The following is a 22,381-nucleotide window of genomic DNA, read 5'->3' as shown; positions in this document are numbered from 1 at the left end:
TGCATCCAAATTGGGTGCCCATTTTTTTAATGCGTGCACAGCTACCTCTCCTGGGCACTCAATGCTATATTTAAATGAGCTGGTGCTTAAAAGGGATGCTGTAGGGAGAAATTGTGCTTCCCCAGCGCTCAAATGCATTTGGTGGACAGGAAACGTGGCTGTTCGCATACATATTGCTACGAGCACTCAATACAATTGCTACTGACACTCAAGAAAGAATTAATATAATGAATCAATTTAAAACGAAAAAACTTTTCTGGATGCACAATAGCAAAGGGCGAAATCGGCCTGGAGCGTGTGTTAAAAAAAATGTTTGGTTTTTTTTTGTAATCGATCCATTTCATTAATTCTTTACTGTTAATCATCAAAAGCAGTAAATCTACTGTTCTCTGTGGTTTCCCCTCTGTGAAGTATTTTGGATTTTTTCAAAAGCTCGTGACTCGCAGAATAATAAACGTTCGCTGCGATTGTGAAATTGACAAGTTTAAAAATAACTGAGTTTTTGAGGCGCTAAATATGTATAAGCGGAGGGGCAGCTGATTGACCAGATTTTGGAACTGACGGTGCCCCTGAAGGATGGCGCAAATGGCCGAGGCCATATTGGCCATAGGCTAGCCATGGCTGTGGTGAACCTCAGTTTTAATAGACAATATGATCCCATTCAATGAGAACTGAACCGTTGTATCAAAAGGAATTTATTTGCCCATAACCAGCATTTCTGATTTTACAGGATTTATCCTGTTAATTGGCCCAGTCCAATTCCAAACTGCTGCCAGGCATACATTCAGATTCTTTCCTGTCCCATCTCTCCCCAGTGTAATATATAGTTGAACATTGTCTACAAATATTGTCTACAAATGACTTATTACTATCTATTGTTATCTTTTGTTTACCTGAATTGTTCCTTTAGTTATACCCTCTGTTAAATGTAAACCGATCCGATATGGTTATTTACTATGAAGGTCGGTATAAAAAACTGTTAAATAATAAATAAATAAATATCTGTACTCCAGCACCAAATTGTCTAATGACAGTGGCAAGTGGCTGCAAATTGCAAAAGCAAATTAAAAATAACCGGGGAAAGTGACCACATCTATGAGAGCCCACACAAAATGGGCAAAAAGATGAACAGTGTTCTCCTAACGCAATCCTTTATACTTAATTACTCAAAAACAAAGCTAACTATGCAAATACAGGACCAGATAACTTCAGGTCAGAAAGATTTAAAAGTTGGTTGTCTACCAGATAAAAAGCAGCAGAGAAATTAAGACGCCTTCACCATGACAGGGTATCCATGATCCTCAACCCTAATAGTTCTACCAGCAATGTCTCAGACCATATCCAGGGTAAAACCTCAGTTGGCATGGATCCAAGACATTGTAGTCATAAATAAATTGACACAATCGTGTCAAGTCTATTTTCTGAATTAGCACTAGAAATTGGAAGATTGCTTTTTAGAAGTGTGTGAGCAATAACCAGTTTCAAAGATGAGATCTTCACATCCTCCATCAAGGAAACATTAATAATATGCCTCATTCATTCTCTTAGCCTCTCTCTCTGATGCTGGATCACCATACTGGTTCCAAGGAAAAAGGCAAAAGATCTAATCCTAGAAACTCAATTCAACAGCTCCTTCTCCAGAACCAACTGGAACTCCTGTACCTTAAGCTGATTTGGTATTTGATACCTCACTGAAACTTCTACATCACTGATATGATCTTACATCAGGAGCACCAGGTTCTCAACTTCAAACCATTCAACACACAGTTTAGTGACCTTATCTTTAAAAAGACGAAAACCTTTCATAGGTTGCATCTGACCAATAACCTAGTTCCCTAGCCTTAGGCTTTGCAATGGAGGTAATTTTCAAAAGATTACACTTGTAAATGTAACATTCTGTCACAGTAATTTTCAAAAGCCCATTTATAAGCTTATAAGTGCACTAACACATGCAAAACCTGTGGATAATTCAATGGGATATATTGTAGCAATTTTCAAAAGCTCACTTACATGTTTAAAGTGCATTTACACATGTACTACCCAATATTAAGGGTGTAAATCATTTTGAAAATGACCCCCAATATGTTCACAATGTACTGTAACAGGTAATGGTAGCCACCCAATGTCAGCAACGCTGGCAGTACAAACTCTTTGTTGGGTGCAGAAGATAAGTAAAAAGTTTCTTTATGAAACACAATATTATTTCAACCTTAGTGATGCCACAAATGTTATTTCTAATTCAGGTTTTGTGGTCTTCTTCCCCGTCTCCCAGGATGCTCAGTGTGGAGAAGGAATAAGAATCAGGAATATTTCCTGCATGGTTTATGATGGATCCAGTGAAGATCCTGGTAAAATAGTGGATGAAGAGTTTTGTGGAGAAACAGAAATAATTGTAAACGGCGATAAGAAGCTGGTACTTGAGGAAACCTGTACCTTACCATGTCCAGGTAAAATAAGAAAAACTGATTTTGTTAGATTCTGGTTCTATTTGCCCACTTGGTCCTACAGAACTTTGGATGTGGCCTCAAAAACTCATGAAATACAACTTTTTTTTTTTTTTTTGCTGTTGCTTCTATTTTGTTTTTGCATATAGCAATATGTTCAGGAGCTAAATATCAATGTCAAGGTCTGCCATGCAAGGACATCAGAAGCAAATTTGTGTAAATTTGCTATTCCTCCATTGAAAGAACAGATTACAGTAATTTCACTTTGATGGTAAATTTTGTAACTGCCCATATTGTTGTGTAGTCAGCAGAGCTCCAGGATGCCCTTTTTTAATATTTTGGGGTAGAGGGGCTCTGTTTAATGTTTTGTTTTGACTTTCTGGGTTTGACAAATTAACCAAAAAATCCCCAAACCCATTAAAAATACTATAAAACAAAAAAAGAAACCAAAAACGAAAAAAAGTGAATTGAAACAAACTTGGGGCTTTACGTCCCTAACAAATAATGTAGATGTGAGAGAGGATGAGAAAATGAGGTTTGAATATTTGGATGCTGCATGGTGAGACCGTCAGGATGCATGTGCAACCAGAAGGGTCCAGAAAAGTGCTTTTGATTTCCAATAAAGAAACTTATATGGGTCTCTTGAAAAGCAGCAAGAAATGCTCCCAAAAAAAGAGCTGCTGACTATCTCTGGCCTAACACTATTTTCATATTCCATGTGAATGACAGAAGGCAGTAAAGACAAACTCCTGTGATTTTCCATGAAAGGAAAATAAAATGTCACATTTTACCTCTTATAGAGGATAATGGCTGCACGGCAACATGAAGGTCCAAAAAGTTGTTCCTGCCTTATACTGGAGTTGACAAGCAAGGCTGAATTAGCCAGGGTACTGTATGTGCCTATGTGGGGTGACATCACCTGGTGGCACCGAACGGACCCTTCTCTCTAACCTCATAGAGCTTTTGCTCTATTGAGCATATATGGGAATTCTCATATAGTTATTGCTTCATGAGCCCCCTCAGTCTTTTGTTATCCAAGCAGCAGCAGCACGGACATGTACCCTATCTCCTGTAATTTTGTCTTCAATTTTCTGTAAAATTCCTAATTTCTCTTTTCTTCAAAATTACCTTGTTGCTTCAGCAGCCTCCAAACAGCACTCATCAGTGCTAAACCTCGGTATATAAAAGCTACAAATAAATAAATAAATAAATAAAGTTGTCCGGCAAGAAAAGGCACCACTTGGAGTAGCTTTAAGGACTGTGTATGCAATAGGAAAATGTCCATTGTGGATAGACATGACCTTTGTTACCATTGTTGCATCAAACCGAATCATGACCAGAGTAATCGAGGGCCTAGGAAATGGAGGAACTGCATACGTCTCTCAGAAGCCTCAGTTAATCCTCTTCCCAGAATGCATTCTCATCTCCCTCCCCAGGTATTGAGTTGAGCAGGAGTTCCAAAACATATCTCCCCTTTTGGCAGAGCAAGCTGAATCATCAGGGGTCAAGCAAGCATAAAAAATTGTGGAATGTGTCAACTAAAAAGAAGATTTCTTCTACAGTAAATATATTTGTTTATTTATCTTATTTGTTTGATCTACAGTATTATCTGCCTATCCTATAGGCTCATGGCAGAGAAGAAAATATACATTTAAATACAGTGATCAATATTATAAAATTCTATTGAAAGATCAGACAAACCTAACATCACAAGCTAATAACAACCCATATAAACAATGACAACTGAAATGTATAAAACAGTAAAATATATTACTATTCCATTACCATAATCAAGCAAGGTAGATGTAAAAATAACAACCAAATAACATTTAATTAAAAGCAAGAGTTAAAAGCAATGTTTCCTAAAAAGTCAAATAGCAACCTCAATATATCAAGGTCCATATTCAGGAAGCTGGTTAGTGGACAAGATATCCAGCTAAAGTTAGCCAAATAACTGGTCCCACATATTCAGTGGGAGAAACATCCCGCTGAATAAACCAGCCTAAAGTTATCCGGCTACATATAGCTAGATAACAAAATAGCTAACCAGCTATGTTTGAAAATAGACAGGTTGATTTTTTAGTTATGTGGCCCTGTGTAGCCAGATAATGTGCTTTCTTGTAAAGATATCCAGCTAAGGAGCATTCTCATCTACTAAAGAAAAAATGTTGCTCATCCCCTCCCTCCCCACAAAGCATAAGTCAGTTCATGCATTGTATCCTAACTCCCCCAAACCTTTTTAAATCAAAGAGATTTATTCTGATTTGGAAGTCGGGTCCCCATCCCTATGTTATCTTGCCGTTCCCCTCCCACCAACCCAACCACTAAGAAAAAATGTGGTTCCCACACTGCATCCCCATCCCCGTCCCTCTACCCCTCCCCATCCCTGCTGATAGCTTTTCCTTCAATGCCAGGAGCAAGGGGCCATCTCTCCTGCTTTCAACACTTCCAGTGCTGCCTCTGTCAGAGGGCCAGATAAAGCCTCACATCAGATTCTCCCAGATATAGTCTGACATAGCTCAGGTCGTGGAGAGTGACAAGGGGTAGACCCTTCCCCAAGGTGGCTTGGTATGCAGGAGGAGTTCAATTCCACAGTTGTATGAGCGTGAGGAGGTAGGGTTTTGGCTTTTCTCTTTGAAAACATGTTTTCGAATTTGGCGTACTGAAAAGGAAGGCCTGGAAGGGCTGTGGCCATGGTCAAGTGGAGAGGAGATTCCACATGTTTCAGATAAGTGTCCTGACATTCTTGGCCCCAATGGGTAAGCTATAGGGTGGCCCAGTCAAATTGAGGACAATGTTGCTGGAGCTAGGGTAATGCCAAGGTCATGGGATGAATGGCCTTGGCAATGACATGCAAACTAATCTCCTCCTGGTGGAGAAGACTAGTACATAGCATTAGAGACATGGTCATCAGAGTGACCTGGCCAGGACCTGGGTCTCCCAAAATAGATTATCAGGGGCGGCATCCTGCATATGATAGGAATCAGTAACTGGTCCATGAGTTCTTTCATGATGAAGTTCTCACCGGAACCAGAGTCCATGAAAGCCTGGGTGGGAAAGCTTAAAGGACCCATTTTTAAGGTCACATGAAGTAGCATTGGGAAGCTGGGACAGTAAGGCCTATGGTCATCTTCCCACCAGACCCTAAGCACTGGAGTTTCCCAGCTTCAGTGGGCATTGAGCTAATAGATGACTCCTGCCCGAACAATACAGGCATAAGCCTAGTTGCCAGGCAGAACCTCTCCTCAGGGGCTAAATGGCTGCAACCCAGCTGCATGGATTTTTGAGGGGAGCTGACAGTTGGAAGAGCAGGAACTGGAGGCGAAAGTGGCATTTGGAACTGGGGTGTCAGGGTAATAGCTCTACAAGGTAGTTTAAATTATTTTCCCAATTTCTGGAGGTAGCGGTCAGTCTTGCCCATCTACTTGATAAGTCCTTCCAGGGATGCAGGAAAATCTCGGGCCATGATCTCATCTATATCCTGGGGGGACACGCCTTCCAGGAAAATGGTGAGGAGACAGTCATTCCACCAATTAAGATCCATGATCAGGGTCCAGAATTCAATAGCGTATTCCGCTAATGTTCTGGTGCCCTGACAGAGGTGGAAAAGATCCGAACCCATAGTGGCCAACCAGCCTGATTCTTTAAAGATCATCTTAAATACAGCAATAAATTGCTGCAGGTCATGTAGTAATGGATCTGTATGCTCTCAGAGGGGGGAAGCCCAAGCCAGTGCCTTGCCATCCAGAAGGGAAAGAATATATGTGCTCTTAGCCAAGTCATTCGGGAACAACGGTGCCTGCAATGTGAAATGCATTTGGCACTGGCTCAGGAATCCACAGGATTGCTTGGGGTCCCTGGTGTACTTGGGTAGCGCCAGCAGCTGCAGTATAGGGTGGCTGAGTGCCGTGGATCTCAGCAGTTCAGTCACAGGAGGTGACAGGGCTGCCAAAGCAAGGCAGCATCCAACCATGTGGAGACTCATTTAAAAAATGCCAACAGAAACTCCAGAAACTTCTGCTGCTCTTGTAGCTTGTGCACAAGGACCAGGATGACCTGTAAGGCTATGACATCTACCGAGTCCATGGCCTCAGCAATCTTTTAATGGTGTGAACCCTGAGGCTGAGGTGGGGTTAATGCAACCTGCAGGGAGGAGCCCTGCAGGTCCCCACCATTGGCAAGTGGATCTGGATGAGGGAGATCCCAACTGTAATTTTGCCTATACCAGCCAACATTCCCCTCGGGTTGAGCCTTTGGGTGCTGGGGCCAACAGGTCTTTGGTGGGCCTCTGCGGGTGGAGAGATCGGTCGAGGTCACTGGGTTGGAGTAGGAATGGATGAGGCGAATCTGGAGGCAGACTGTGATCAGTGGCAGGCAGCAAGCAGGAAGATCCAAGAGTCAGGCAGTGGTCAGAGGCAGGAGGCAAGAAGAAGGTTCAAGAGCCAGTCAGTGGACAGTGGCAGGCAGCAAACAAAAAGGTCTGAGAGTCATGCCAAGGTCAATACTGGGTATCCATCTGTAGGGAAGAAGGGACGGATAGGCAGGGCAGGAAGGCAAGGAGCAGAACAGCAGGTGAAGAACAGACAGAAGAACCAAAGAGGGACCACAGACACTGAAGATGAAGACAAGGATCTCTGAAACTGAAGATGAAGATGTGGACCATAGGAACTGAAAATGGAGACATGAACCACAGGAACTGGAACACAGGAACTGAAGTACGAAGGCAAGGACCATAGGAACTTGAGAACGAAGACCTTGAATGCTGAGACAACTCACACAACAGAACGTAGGGAGATCTGTTGCCGAGGCAAGGAAGTCAAGGTCTGGAGGCCTTTTATAGGCCTAGCTGCATGATGTCATCAGCCCACACCATGGGGCTTTTCCCAGCATGGACCCTTTAAATTTGTCAGTGTCAGCCATGCACTTCTAAGGGAAGCGCATTAGCAGGCCACTGGCAGTGTCCAGCCATGAGGGAAGCCAGCGGCATCTTGCCTTGAAGAGGTGTGGGACCTGAAGTAACAGAGAATGACATCCTGCCATGAGGGCATCTTTCTGTGCCCGGGGCCGGACTGACAGGTGAGAGTGGCGGTTCACGAGATTAGCCAGCAGACTGCAAAATGCAACAGAAAAAGTATGTAATATTTCCCAAGAATAACCCCTCCAAAATGAAAAATATTCCCATCCCAACAAAATGAAATGTGGTCTAAACCAACCCCTTTCACCATGAAAGGAAATGTACTGAACAGAAATTTTTTCTGTGCATACCCCTAATTATTACCAAGTTTTTCAATAATCCACACAGCCAATAAAACTAGCAAAGCCATTGTCCTAAGCATTTGACTTCACCATACTAGCTGAATTTTGGATTTTAATCATAGGTTACTTTCTACAGGTCACCCCAATATCTTCTTGTAAGCCCAATATAGCCATTATACAGCTATTAAGTTTGTAACTGTCACTCTATGCATACTACCCCAGTGCATTCTTGGAGCCCGATGCAATCATACCACTGTTATTAGGGTCATAACTGCCACTTCATACATGTTATCCCTAGGCTATACCCATGGCTTGTGGTGCCACTAGGTAATGCTTCTGCTGTCCCTTCATTTATTTTGTTTTTCTTTTAGCAAGTAAGAATCTTCTGTGTTTACTCAACAACGTTTTTGAAGTCTATTACTATTTTATTTTTCACCATCCATTCTAGGAAGGCATTCCAGGCATCCATTACCCTTTCAGTTCTTCAGTGTGCCTTGCCTCTTGTGTTGCTCTGTCCCGCCTTCCTTTGGATGGATCTTCAGCTTTTACCCCAGCTTTCTTACTGGGCTTCTCTTGAACGTTGCCTGCTCTAACCCATATCTGCCTTCGACTTCTCCTGCCTACCCGATGTCCCACAGATCTTACCTTCATCAACAGAGGCCACCACCTAAAACCTGCCAGCCCCGGCACCTGAGGACTCAACCTAAGGGGAACATGGGTTGGCACAGGCAATGCTCCACTTGTGCCTCTGCCTTGTTCAACTCCACCAGCTGACAGTGGGGACCTGCAGGTCTCCACCCTGTGAATTGTGCCAATTCCATCTCAGTCCAAGGGTCCACGTCCACAACAAGCTAATACAGTAGGAATAGGAACTATATAAAACTCTTGATGCTGAAGGGTTCAACTGTTTTCTAAAGAACAATTTGTAATACTGTATCTGTGATGCTGTAAACTCAAGGTTCACAAGTTCAAGTCCTGGTACATTCAAAGCATTATTTATATTGTTAAAGCAGATAAAATTAGTACCAATTGTTTTAGGTAGTATTAGTTGTATAATCTGCCAGTATGCTGTAAGGTCTTGTGAGGAAGTCACTTGGACTGTAAAATGACCAAGGGGGTAAAAAGGGTGGTCAGGGAGGACAAGGAAATAGCAGAAAAAAAATAAATGAATTTGTTGCCTGTTTTTACTGAGGCAGATGTCAGAATCATACCCACAGTGGAAACATATTTTGGTAGTGATAACTCTGAGCAACTAAATGAAATCATTGTGAAAATGAAATATATAATGTCAGATTGACAGACTAAACAACAAATCATTGGGACCAGATGGTATTCACCCACAGTTCTGAAGGAACTCAAACATGAAATTGCAGACCTGTCTCTGGTGATTTGCAATCTATCATATAAAACAGACACAGTACCAAAAGACTAGAGGGTGCCCAAAATATTGACAATTTTTAAAATGTGATCCAGGAAACGATAGATTGGTGTTGGGCAAAATGGTAGAAGCTGTTTTTAAAAACAAAATTACTGTTGTCAGACTAGGTTTAAAGGGGGGGGGGGGTCACCATGGTTTTTACAAAGAGAAGTCATGCCTTACAAATTTACTAGATTCGTTTTGAAGGTATAAATAAACATGAGGATAAAGGTAAGCCAGTTGATACAGAGCATTTGGATTTTCAAAAAGATTAACAAAGTCCCTCATGAGAGACTCCTCAGGAAATGTGGAGGTCATGGGATTGGAGGAAGTGTCCTATTGTGGCTTGGTAACTGGATAAAAGACAGGAAACAGAGGTCAGTTTTCCAAATGGAGGAATGCTGTTAGTGGATTTGTGAACCAGGGGTTTGTACTGAGACCTGTGCTACTTAACATATTCATAAATGATCTTGAGAAAACAACAACGAATAAGATGACCAAATTTGCAGATGACACAAAATCATTTTGATTTGTTAAAATAGCAGCAGAAGGACTTTGTGAGAGTAGGAGACTGGGCTTCTAAATGACAGATACAATTTAAATTGCAAAGCGATACATGTAGGAAAAATAACCCCAACTACCAGTTCACAACGCTGGGTTCCATGTTAGAAGCCACCCCTCAGGAAAAGGAGAGTCCTTGTGGAAAATACCTTGAAATCTTTGGCTCAGTGTGTGGTGGCAGTCAAAAAGGCAAATAGAATGTTTGGAAAGGAATAGAGCTAATCAAGAGGGGATATGATTGAGATTTATAAAAGCATGACTGGGGTGAAACATGTAAAGTAAATAGGGAACTGTTATTTACTCTTTCAAACAATACAAGGACCAGGGGATACTCCATTAAATTAGCAACTGGCAGATTTAAAACAAATACTAGGAAGGTTTTTTTTTTGTTTTTTTACTCAGTGCAAAATCAAACAATGGAATCAGTTGCTAGAGGACATGGTCAGGGCAATTAATATAATGGGGTTCAAAAAGGATTATACAAGTTCCTGAAGGAAAAGTCCACAAGCAGTTATCAGCTAGGTAAACTTGGGAAGGCCAGCGCTTATCCCTGGGAGTAAGATAGAAGAAACAAATCAACTATTGGGGATCTATCAGGTACTTGTGACCCAGATTGGCCACTATTAGAGACAGGCCACTCTCCTGTGCGTGCGATACAGTATTTTAATTTATTTAAATTAGGCCTAGCGCCTCTTTTTTGAAAGGAACGGCGGCTGTCAACGGGTTTGACAGCCGATGCTCAATTTTGCCGGCGTCGGTTCTCGAGCCCGCTGACAGCCACGGGTTCGGAAACCGGTCACCAGCAAAATTGAGCGTCTGGTTTTCGAGCCACGGGCCTATTTCACATTTTTTTTTCTATTTTTTTTACTTTTTTAACTTTCGGGACCTCCGACTTAATATCGCCAAGATATTAAGTTGGAGGGTGCACAGAAAAGCAGTTTTTACTGCTTTTCTGTGCACTTTCCCGGTGCCCGGAGAAATTAGCGCCTACCTGAAGGTAGGCGCTAATTTCTGAAAGTAAAATGTGCAGCTTGGCTGCACATTTTACTTTCTGTATCACGCAGGAATACCTAATAGGGCCATCAACATGCATTTGCATGTTGTGGGCGCTTTTAGGTTCGGGAGGGTTGGATGCTCATAAGGGGTAAAGCTAGCGCGTCCAAAACATGCGTCCAATCGCAGGTTAACAGTGATAAGCCCCTAACTCATCCTGCTAAATTCTGGCCACCTAACATATTAGCCATCTAGAATTTAGCCTGATAAAGGCTGAATATAGCTCGGTAAGTCATTTTGATGGATAACTATTAAATTATCCATCTAAATGGGTTTTGAATTTGGACCTAATTTGTACTGGTTGAGAAGCCTTCCTGAAAATTCTGACCACGCTGACTTGCTTTTGGACTAGGCCATAGAAGCAATCCTATGGTTTTTCACTTATGTCTGTATATCAGTACCCCCAGGCCGTAAAACTTGTTTATGTAATTTCCTATTGGCAGGTGACTGTTATTTGAAGGAGTGGTCTGAATGGAGCCTGTGTCAGTTGACATGTGTTAATGGTCAAGATCTTGGATTTGAAGGCATACAAGTTCGATCCAGAGCAGTAATAATTCAAGAACTAGAAAATCAGCATCTATGTCCAGAACAAACTCTGGAATCTAGATCTTGTAATGGTGAGTAGGCTAGAGTGAATTTTGTATTTTATTTTTTAAATTTTTTATGTATGCATTTTCAAATACAATTATTTATTATTATAAACAATTTCAGATCTTAATGATAATAAGTAAATTATTTAACAAAACCACAAGCAAAAAAAAACCAAACAAGAAAAGCCCACACACACCTAGTCACCATTGCTTAGTAAGCAAGAACAGGTGACCAAATGAAAAGAGAAATAATGTTCTCATCCACACAATATTTATCCTGTATCCTTCATGCATAGTTGCCTTCTTCATGAAAGGATATAATTGACAGGATGCTAGCCAAATCTCTTTCCTTTATACACACCATGCAATCATTAACTCCTTCACTACTGTCATGGCTTGACAATCTCACAGCCTCCTTTCACACAGGCTTCTATTTATCATTGCTATAGTACTACTAGATAATGGCTAGCAAGCCTAAGATTATTTGCCATTGGAATCTCACCTGTCACTCTCAAGGGTTCCATCACTGCATTACCTAGTCTATCTCCCTAGCAGTCATGCTGAAATAGAGGGGGTCTATCTTTGTAAATCACACTCCTACAAACACCCCGCCAACTTCTACAACATGGAAATCATACCTATTAACTGGCATAATGCCTTTTAGGCTAGGATGTCTCGCACACCTCCCACTGTGATACATCTCAACAGGGATGCATATCAGTTCTTATGGATATAACTATGTCATGTACAATGAACACATCTGGAGATCAAAGAGTGACTGTAGTCACTCAGTCTTCTTACCCATTCTGTAAAGCTAGATCTTGTGAATCATAGCAAAGCAAGAATGCCTCACATCTGTGCCTGGACAGAGTAAACAGATATGTATCTGTAGACCCACAAGCTAATTTTTGAAGGGAAACTTTTTGGGGTTTCCTTTTGAAAATGTGGGGCCTGTGATGACTGTGCGTACTTTTGTACCCATAGACTCTGCACTCTGCCTAAACTTTGCTTTTTTCCTCTCAAGCCTTTACCCATCAGCCAAAAATGAACAGCATGTATACTTTTGGCCATTGAGGGGTTTTCAGCCTGAGGAATTTACCTAGGTAACTGTATAATTACCTGGGCAAATTTCTTTGAAAATTGGCTTCCCCATAAGCCTTTTTGTTATTATGATTCTTCCAAATAACTTTTTGAGAGTTTGAAAACATACCAAATAACAACCATTTTATGATGGTAGATATTCCATTTTATGATGGCAGATATTCCATTTTATGATGGCAGATATTCTGCAAAAACAGATATTCTACATGTCCTTTTGTTTTCTTTTTTAACTGACATTGTCCACTGAGATCACGCCAGAGTTAATGAACTCTGGTATATTCACCCCAGTGCTCAGTGCCATTCTGATGTATGGCATTGCATACATTGCCATAAATTAAAATGGCACTGTCTGATGGGGTTAATTCACCAGAGTTCATTAAGTCCAGTACGACTCCAATGGATGGCATCAGTTGAAAAAGAAAACAAAAGGACATCGGACACATTGGAGCTATTTCGAAGCCTGGGCTCTAGGCCTAGGCCTGATCTTAATCCAAGACCCAGGTGATAGGACCCAGCCTCCAAGTGGGTCTCAGCGTTGGGCCTGGGCTTGGGCTATAGCCTAGGCTGAGGTATCAACCTTGAGTGTGCTGACACTGATGTCACAGTGACCTACAATGACCTTGGCCTAAGCAAGACAAGGCTTCAGTCTGGCCCTAGGCTGAAGCCAAGGCATTGGGACCTGGTCTATGTGCCAGGCCTTGGCATCGGTCCTTGGTCAGGGTCAAGGCCTGGCTCAGGACCTAGTCTTCCAGCTGGGCCGCAACATAGGGCTTGGGCCTGTGATTTGGTTTAGGCCAAGATGTCAGCCTTGAATAGGCCAATGCCAAGTTAGTAGCAACCTACTGTGACCTCAGCCTATGCAAGACTGAGGCCAAGGCATTGGAACTCACCTCTAGGCCGGGCATTAGCCCTGGGCCTCAGTCTGGGTTTAGGCCTCAGCTTCAGGATGTGGGGCCCCAGCACTGAGTCTGCATCTGGGTCAAGGTCCCAGAGTCAGGATCTGGCCTCCCTGCCAGGCCACAGCATTGAGCCTGGGCCCAATTTCCAGCCTTGGCTCAAGCTCAGGCATCAACCTTGAGTAGGCCGAGGCCGAGGTTGCTGTAGGTTGCCACAAATTCAACCTATGCAAGGCTGAGTCTTTGGCATAGATCATACAAACACCTTACACAAAGACAAAATATATCTCATCTCCATCTGGTCTACTGGGCAAAAATCTACTAAACCTTAATCATTCTTCCCCAATACCATCCCCTCCTCTAAACTCTTTCCTGCATCCATCTGCCATCTGATTACTAAGTCATTTTCCAATATCTTACAATACTCTTTGATTTTATTCATCCCATACCTAGAAAAACTATTCCCATTCAATTCATTCGGAATTCCATTACTGAGTCTACTATGTTTGCCTATTAGAACATCAGTCTTAAATAACTCCTTTGGACCTTTTTCTGCCTTAGCAATTTTTTAAAGTAGAATGCTGTTGTCATCTGAGGCACTGATTAGATATTATGTAATTTTCAAAGGCATTTCCATCGGTAAAATGGTGCTTTACCAATGTATTTTATTGTATTTATTTATTTTTATATACAAATATTCATGGTAACATCATACTGGTTCACAATATGTTGATAATACAGATGTGCTTCGGGTAAAAATTTCATGTCAAACTTCATTTCAGGCCCCCCCATGGGAATTTTGTTTTTCCCGTGGTTTGGGGTTTTTTTTTCGGGGGCCCCGATTTTCAGGCTAGTGCGCACTAACCTGGCAGAGTTACCGTGTGCTATCGGGAGTTTTCCGAATTAGGAAATTTCATTGACATTGCCTAATTCAGGAAAAACAATTGCAAGTCCCTATAAATGACTTGTTATAAAATTGTCTACCCAATATGTGGGTAAACTTATGCACATATGCCCTGTGTATGCATAAGTTTATCTGGACAGAGTGGAAGCATCCTCTGGGACAGAGCTGGAAGAGGTTCTGGATTGATATGCATACTTGTAGATTTTTTAAAGTATGCATGTGAATTTTTACTAAACTTTTGAGTGCATAAATTAGTAATTGTATGCAGGTAGTTTTAGTAGATTTATTTTTAAAGTGAAAATACACACTGAAGTTTACTTTAAAAATTTGTATAACCTATACACACAGAGGATGATATTCAGCACTACTTAACTGGATAAATAGGGACTTATCCAGCTAGGTGGTGGTGGCTGAATAAATGATCCCATTCATCGGCTACCACTTAGTCGGATAAGTGATAGGTTGGATATAGACGTTCCGAGGTAGAGCTACTTATCCAGCTAACTTAGATCTAGATTCATTATTCTGCTATTAATTTTGCATGAATGAAACCTGTGATAAAAAGGGGTGTGGTTAGCCAAATATTTGAGTTACTGCTTTGATAGGTATTTTACCAGAGCATGTTTTAAATTTATCACACCTGCAATATTTTCACTTTGCAAAGTGCCCACATGTGTGTGTGAGTGAGAGAGAGAGAGAGAGGCTCTCATATAAGTAAACTATTTATACCATTTTAGGAGGGTCAACTAATAACTCTAGGTGAGGTTTTGGTGGTGGTCTAGGGTTTGGGGGGGCAGTTTTACATGCACAATAAGAGGTACAAACAGCACAGTACACATCAGTGAAGATTTGATGTGATTTGGAATGAGGAAAGGTACACAAAGATGAGATTTCTACAATGTACTCTAATCCTAGCTTGTTAGCAGCTAGGTAGAGAGTGCATCAAACTAGGTTGAGAGTACAATGTACAAATCTCATCTTTGTATACCTTCCTCACTCCAAATCACATCAAATCTTCACTGATGTGTACTGTGCTGTTCGTACCTCTTATTGTGCATGTAAAACTACCCCCAAACCCTAGACCACCACCAAAACCTCACCTCGAGTTACTAGTTGATCCTCCTACAGTGGTATAAATAGTTTACTTCTCTCTCTTTCTCTCCCCTGCCCAAAATGGGATTTGTGCTAAATATTTCAAATCCCAGTTTGGGTATAACACCAGGAAAAAAGGTGTATTTAAAACATGTGTAATGCTATTGCACGCAATGTTAAACATCCCTTATTTTCATAAACTCCTCCCTTTGACTAAAATTTGCATATGCATCTTGTGATGTGAAAAATAATGCATGCATTATCGCAGGCATTAAGGCCCTAACGCATGTTGATGAATGACCCTGACTGCCAGATAAACAGCAATATTCAAACGTATTTGATTAACTTAACTGGATAAGTTAGACCTGCTCAATAGCAGGTCTAAAGTTAGCAGATAAATGTAATCAGCTAATTAGCAGTTTTTATGAGGATATTCAGCAGCATAGCTGTTCTGCTGAATATCCCTTGTAAGTTAGCCGGATAAGTCTTATCTGGCTAACTTATTTAACCTGATATCTATGAATATCTATCCCATATTTGCTAACTTTCTTAAGCGAGCTATTACAAAATTATCCTCAAAGATCCCTTTTGTATATGCAGACGGTCAGTGCTTTGAATACAAGTGGATGGCCAGCCATTGGAAAGGATCTTCTCGATCAGTTTGGTGTCAAAGGTCAGATGGCTTGAACGTTACAGGTAATGTATTTTCTCTTCCTAATGCAAGTACTAAAAGACACTGTTACCCTTACATATGGATTTAAGTTTAAAAACATCTAAGGACATAGTGGCCTGGCCACTATCTTCCGAGTACAGGCATAGCGTTTGATGAAAAGGTGATAAGAATACATGTCCCAATTTCAGAAATCCATATATTTTTGTCTTTCTCAAGGTGTCCTGAGGGTTCACATGCTGTGGCATTTGCTGTCAAATCTGCTAACTTCCTGTTTGCTTCTGCTTTTACCCTGACTATTCTTGGCCTTTTCTCAGCAGGGCTGCCCCCCTCTATACATAATAATTAGATATTCCGCATGGCGTCATTTGCTCTAAGCGCTGCTGCTAGGGCACTTTTTTATTTAGCTCGCGAACAGGTTTCAGAGTAATTAAAAGGCACAATCCTAGCTGCAAGACTGTTCAGAATATACTGAGGGCATACAGAATGTCTTTCTAAAATAAAACGAGAGCAGAAATGATGGGAGAGAGAGGGGACAGTGGATGAAAGAAAGGACCGTAGGAATTAAGAGGTACGTATTCAACCACTGGCTGTCTGGAATGGTTACCGCCTGGTGCGCTGCTGAAGATCCCCAGCTATCAGAAAGTTAGTTGGATAAGTTGAACTAGCTAACTTTAAGATAGCTCTTTGGCTTTTATCAGGCTAATTTAGCCAGTTAGCTGATTCTGCCCCAGGTAACTCGGGGCCAGTCAGCGCGGTGAGATTTTCATATCTGAGCTTAGCTGGGCAAATGGCACTGAATATCAGCCTCTACATTTCTTTAGAATAGGAAAACACAAACTAAAAGATAAAGATACTGCATAAATGTTGAAAACAAGAAGGAATTACAAAGTTGGGGTATGTTTTTGTATCATTTTTAACCATTTCACGGCAAAGGTGTTTGAAGTCTCCATAGCTATAGGGATTTTGTGGATATTTTGGCAATAAAGATGCTAATGTTCCACAAGTGTAGAACAGATAGTGTTTTCAGTTAAATTTAGCTGGATAAGTTACTAAGGACATTCGGTGGGATAAACTTCCCACTGAATATCCCAGATTAAAGTTATCCAGCCATCTTCATCTGAGTAATTTTACCTTCACTGGCAATCTTTTGAATATCACTAGCTAGATATACAGTTATCTATCTTTGTACAACCGGATAATTTAGCTTAACTGGCTACATTCAAATGAAATGAATATAGCCAGTTAAGAAGTGATGGCCTGTTATAAAAACAAAAGTTGGCCTGGCATCCCAAATCCATGCCCCCACTCAATATTGCAAACAAGGTGCCAGCTGGCCTGAGACCCTCCCCACCTCCCAAACTCCTCCCAGCATTAAGAAAAAAAATGAAAGACTTAATTATTGGCACCGCCTTCCCCTCCCCCTCCCACCCTTCCCAGTTTCAAATTTTCTCTAAAAGCGGCCCCCCTTTCTCTCCCTTCACCCCCTAATCCAACCCTAACCCTGCCGCTCTGCTGGTACCTTGAAACTGTAAGATCTTCAGCCCAGATTGCAGTAGCAGTCCTACGCCACCCAGACCCGGTGCTTCTAGCATTGCAAAGGGAGCTACTATCCCCCTCCCTCCCAGTTCTAGCTACCTAACCTGAAACAAAAACTTATAAACAGTAGGCTCCAAATAGAAACCCAGATAGAAGAAAATAGCACCAAACCCTGCAAGACACCACGATGCCATCACGTATCAAATGTCTCTACAGCTCTAAGAAGTTTACATTCATCCTGCTCTGTGAATACTGTGTACATAATCTAATGCAAAAATATGAGAAGGATGCTACATTGGGTGAAACAAGCCAAAATTAAAGACAAGAATCAGTCTTCATAGACATAACATAAAGCATTAGTCCAATAAAATGGTATCACCTTCAACCTGTTTGTTTAGTTTCAGAAAGTAGAACTTATGACAGGATGCCCAATTATGCAGATATTGGGGAGGAGGAGGGATTTTTTTGGAGTGCTATGTAGAGTTCACCTGATGGCACCATGACCCGGGAAACAGCTGTACCTTTAGAGCACACAGTTCCGTGCCATGTTCAACAGAGGCCTGTAGAGCCACAAAGTTCCCGACATACGTCAATACCTACATCACAGATGATATCACTTTATTAAAAAATTAATTTTATCCCTCTGGGATTTTATTTAGCTATGCTTTCAGGAGAGCTGAACATTAGAGAGTATAATTTAGATAACTATTTGAATGAATTTAAACAGGTATGGTCAGCTGGTATCCTTTTTTGTACATAACTCTTTAAGAAAGGAGACCAGGAGACCAGGGTTCAAGTCCTGCTGTCGCTCCTTGTGACCTTGGACAAGTCATTTTACCCTCCATTGCCTCAGGTACAAAAACTTAGATTATAAGCCCTCTGGGGATAGAGAAATACCTACAGTACCTGAATGTAAACCAGTGTGATATCTCAATTGAGATCGAATGTCGGTATATAAAAATAATAAATAAATAAATAAATAAAAATAAGAAAGCTTCTTTTTCCTTTTTCTAAGTATGCCTGATCCCTCTCCCTCATATGTATCACTTTCCAAGAATAAATATGTTAACAATGCCACCTGACATATTATTTATCTGGAAATGTTTTCAGTGGTGTTAAGCTAATACTGGAACACGGGGGAGGTGGGAAGAAAAGCAGGGAAGAGTGTTTATTCTTCTAATGCACAGGAGTGACTGCGAGATTTCATTAGAGAAGGGATTTCATTCTATGTTTGCACTTCTAGTCATACTTACATCTTCCAGGCAGCCTGCACAAAAATAGATAGGAATATCAGACTTCTGAAAAATGGGGTTGCCAGGTCATCCACGTTGCTCCAGTCATGGCTTTGCCTCATTGCATGCAGAGAATTGTAGTTCTTGATTTCCTAAGAAAAACAAAATAGAAGTAAATCTGCATGTGCACAATGGGGCCGACGTAATAAGGTGTGCTGAAGCCGCTGCGGGTTTGTACTTGCAAATACGTGCGTTTTCCCGTGCAAAGCTCTAATGGGGATGTAATAAAGGTTTTGTGCATGGGAAAAAAGCGCATATGAACGAGCTAACTGACCTGCATATTTTCTGTGTGAGTGCATGTTAATGGCTTGCAAAGGAGGCAATTATCTAATCATGGTCAATGCAGGGAACCACGCTAATGCTAGTGCAGGTTTTTTAATGCGGGTTTTTACCGCCATGGTCAGAGCACGAGTTAAGTGACAGCACCATCTCAAGGGCTTTTTTATTCCATTGCTTGCATTGGTGTGGTCTGGTTGTTAATCTGTGTAGTTCTGATGTGATTTTGATGATGGAGATTCCTTTTTTATTTTTTAGTTCAAAACATTTTATTAAAACAGCAAGGTATGTGAACAAGCATATCTCTAGAGTACAGTGGTTCCTTATGCACTCCAGAGGAGTATCACACACAGTAACAAGTTTAAGATATATAAAAAATTGAGATTCAAAAGGAAAAAAAGAGAGAGGGGGAGGAGGGGAAGAGAGGAGGAACTTCTAAGCAGAATCAAAACCATATGGGAATATTCCAAAGAAAACTGATAGTTATACATCAGTTGCATCAACATAAGAAAGGAATAGGCAGTCTACACAAAAATGGAAGAAAAACAACAAAATGCTGACATAATACAGATCGACATCCTAGTCCTTAAAGTAGTGGTCCACCGATCTCAACATGGCTACCCAGCTCCGTATCCATTAATACCTGGCCACCTCTTTTTCAAAACGATGAATTAGACATGCAGTGTGCCACCAGAATGTAACATTTAGACAGCTGAGTGTTTCCAATTTTACAATATTAATTTAACTGTTATAGTCATCAGAAAGTCACACAGTTTCCCTTTAAAGGGTGATAAGGGTGGCTGAATGGCAAGGGATTTAAGAACAATAAGACTATAGGATAATGGGCAAGTCAAATTTAGCATCTTAGAAATCATAGTCTAGATGACGTGCAAGAATTTGTTGGTGTTTAGACAATGAAATAAAAGATGTGAAAGGGCAGCCTTAGGGGCATTACATATCCAACAATGATTAGTTGTGGAAAGACCGGCCTTAAATGTGGTCCAGAATGTCCAAACTGCATGGTGAGCCAGAAAGAAATTGGATTGAGTAAGGTGGGAGGAGAGGGAGACTCAAATGGATTTGTTCCAGACATGGTCCACGGGAAGTCAGCAGGTACTGATACGTCATGGGTCCAAACTTCTAAGTCAGTACAGCATGGAAAGGAATGGAAACACAATCATCATGCCTCCAATCCTGGCAATATAATAATAGATAGGAGAAGTATGCAGTAATCTAGTAAATAATAAAAAAAAACCCACATATATAACAAAAAGTCAACTAATAATGTGAGTTCTATAGGGGAGCCAAACACGATACCATCCATTGTTGTAGGATGAAATCAAAGTGCCACACAGGAACCACTGCCTAGAAAGGCTGCCACTCAGCAAATGAAGGGAATAAGGCAAAAATTATCAACTCTATGCACCAATGATCAGCTGTATATCGATCTAAAGCCAGAGAGAAAAACACTGGAAAAAAATAATGTAGGAGAACAAGGTCGGGCAGGATCCACCAAGTAGGAGAAAATGTCAGGACAGCTTCTTCAAGTTAATAGATTTTGTGATGCAGATATAGAGAGTGCTGAATAAGGAAGAAAGAAAAAAAAATGGCGTCATCTTGCAGTGCTCAAATAACCATCGAGGAGGTCAGTTTAAGTCCATCTAGGTAGGCGATCAATGCTGATAGGTCATCATGAGAACAAGTGTAGTTATTATGTGTTACTTTCATTCTGGCTGGGTAAAATAGGCCATATTGGACTCCGGCTTCCTGAAAGCATGGTCGTAGGCCTAGAAAGGCCTTCCTGGGGGTGGCGGTGGCCTTGGCTAAATCCGGAACTAAGTAAGGTGCATGTTATCAAATGTAATTGTTGACTTGGCATTGGCAGCAGCCAAGATCATCAGGACTTTTTGGTATCTCAAGACCTTTAATTTAATAGGCCGTGGGTGCATGGCTTGAGGAATCGGTCATGAGGGAATCCGATGGGTGTATTCAATCTCAAGCAGGAGCTCAAATTGTAGGCCCAGACTGGCAGGTATCCGCTGCTGGAGAAACGGCAGTACATCAGACCCTTCGCAGCCTTCAGGTACACCAAGGATGCAGATGTTATTGTGTCTGTTACGGTTTGACAGATCTTCAAAGTCATTTTGTAAGGAGGTACATTTCTGTGAAACAATCTGGAGGTCAGCAACTGCTGACTCACAGGAATCCAGCCTATGCTCCACAGTGTCCAAACGCAGTGATATTGCAAGAACATGGCAGTTAAATCCAAGAGCTCCAATTTTATAGCACAGGTAGTCTCCATGTTATATTGCAGCATTTCTTTTAAATGCTAAGTTGATATTGTTTGACTAGTCAGTACCTTCTCTGGGGAGGGTCGATCGTGTTTGGTTCTTTTTGTCCCTGAGGCTATGGCAAAAGCAATCTCAATCTTCCCAGAGTTAGTGATAGACATCTTATGAGGTTGTCCTCAAACACAGAAACATACATTGAAACATAGAAGTGATGGCAGAAAAAGACCCAATGGCCTATTCAGTCTGCCCAGCAAGCTCCCATAATTATCAGTTTCCCATACTTATCAGTTACTCAGACCACCAAGGTTAGGGCTCTTGTTGGTTACAGTTTGAGTTCAATTTCCTTCCCCCCCCCTGTAGTTGAAGCAGAGAGCAATATTGAAGTTGCATCAGAAGTGTAGTATCAGGCTTTTTGGTTAAGAGTAGTAACCACCGCATGAGGCAAGTTACCCCCATACCTATTTGTTTTCCCAGACTGTACAGTTCAGTGTCGTTGTTGGTTGAAGTCTGAATCCAATTCCTCTTTTCCTCTTTTCCCCCTGCCATTGACGCAGTGAGCAATGATGGAGTTGCATCAACAGTCTGAAGACTTACTTGTTAAGGGTTGTATCTGCCACACCAGCAAGTTACCCCCATGCCTCTTACTTCATTTCCCTCCTCCTTGCCTTTAGGGATCCACAGTGTTTATTCCATGCCCTTTTGAACACCATTTTTTGCCCTCACCACCTCCTCCAAAAGGGCATTACAGGCATCCAGCTCTCCATGAATAAATATTTCCTGACATTTACTCTGAGTCGTCCTCCCTGGAATTTCATTTCGTGACCCCTAGTTCTGTTGGTTTCTTTCCAGCAGAAAAGGATTGTTGTTGATCGTGCAGCATTAAAACCTTTCATGTATCTGAAGGTCTGTATCATATCTCCCCTGCACCTTCTCTCCTCCATGGTATACATATTTAGTTCCTTTAACCTCTCCTCATAAGTCTTTTGATGGAGATTTCCC

General features: G+C 41.3%; 1 protein-coding gene across 3 annotated transcripts in view; it reads left to right on the top strand.

Annotated features, from left to right (window-relative positions):
• The window catches only part of THSD7A (thrombospondin type 1 domain containing 7A), an 862,000-nt gene that overhangs the window by 807,291 nt on the left and 32,328 nt on the right, over positions 1–22,381 (top strand). For all 3 annotated transcript variants that reach the window (XM_029588974.1, XM_029588975.1, XM_029588973.1), the window contains 3 exons: positions 2,273–2,447; positions 11,175–11,348; positions 15,915–16,010. In XM_029588974.1, coding sequence (XP_029444834.1) covers positions 2,273–2,447; positions 11,175–11,348; positions 15,915–16,010 — 445 coding nt within the window. The remainder of the gene's footprint in view (positions 1–2,272; positions 2,448–11,174; positions 11,349–15,914; positions 16,011–22,381) is intronic.

Source organism: Rhinatrema bivittatum, chromosome 2 (genome assembly GCF_901001135.1).
Source record: "Rhinatrema bivittatum chromosome 2, aRhiBiv1.1, whole genome shotgun sequence".
Taxonomy (NCBI): Eukaryota; Metazoa; Chordata; class Amphibia; order Gymnophiona; family Rhinatrematidae; genus Rhinatrema; species Rhinatrema bivittatum.
The sequence above is the reverse complement of the archived record's forward strand: the minus strand, read 5'-3'. Positions and strand labels throughout refer to the sequence as shown.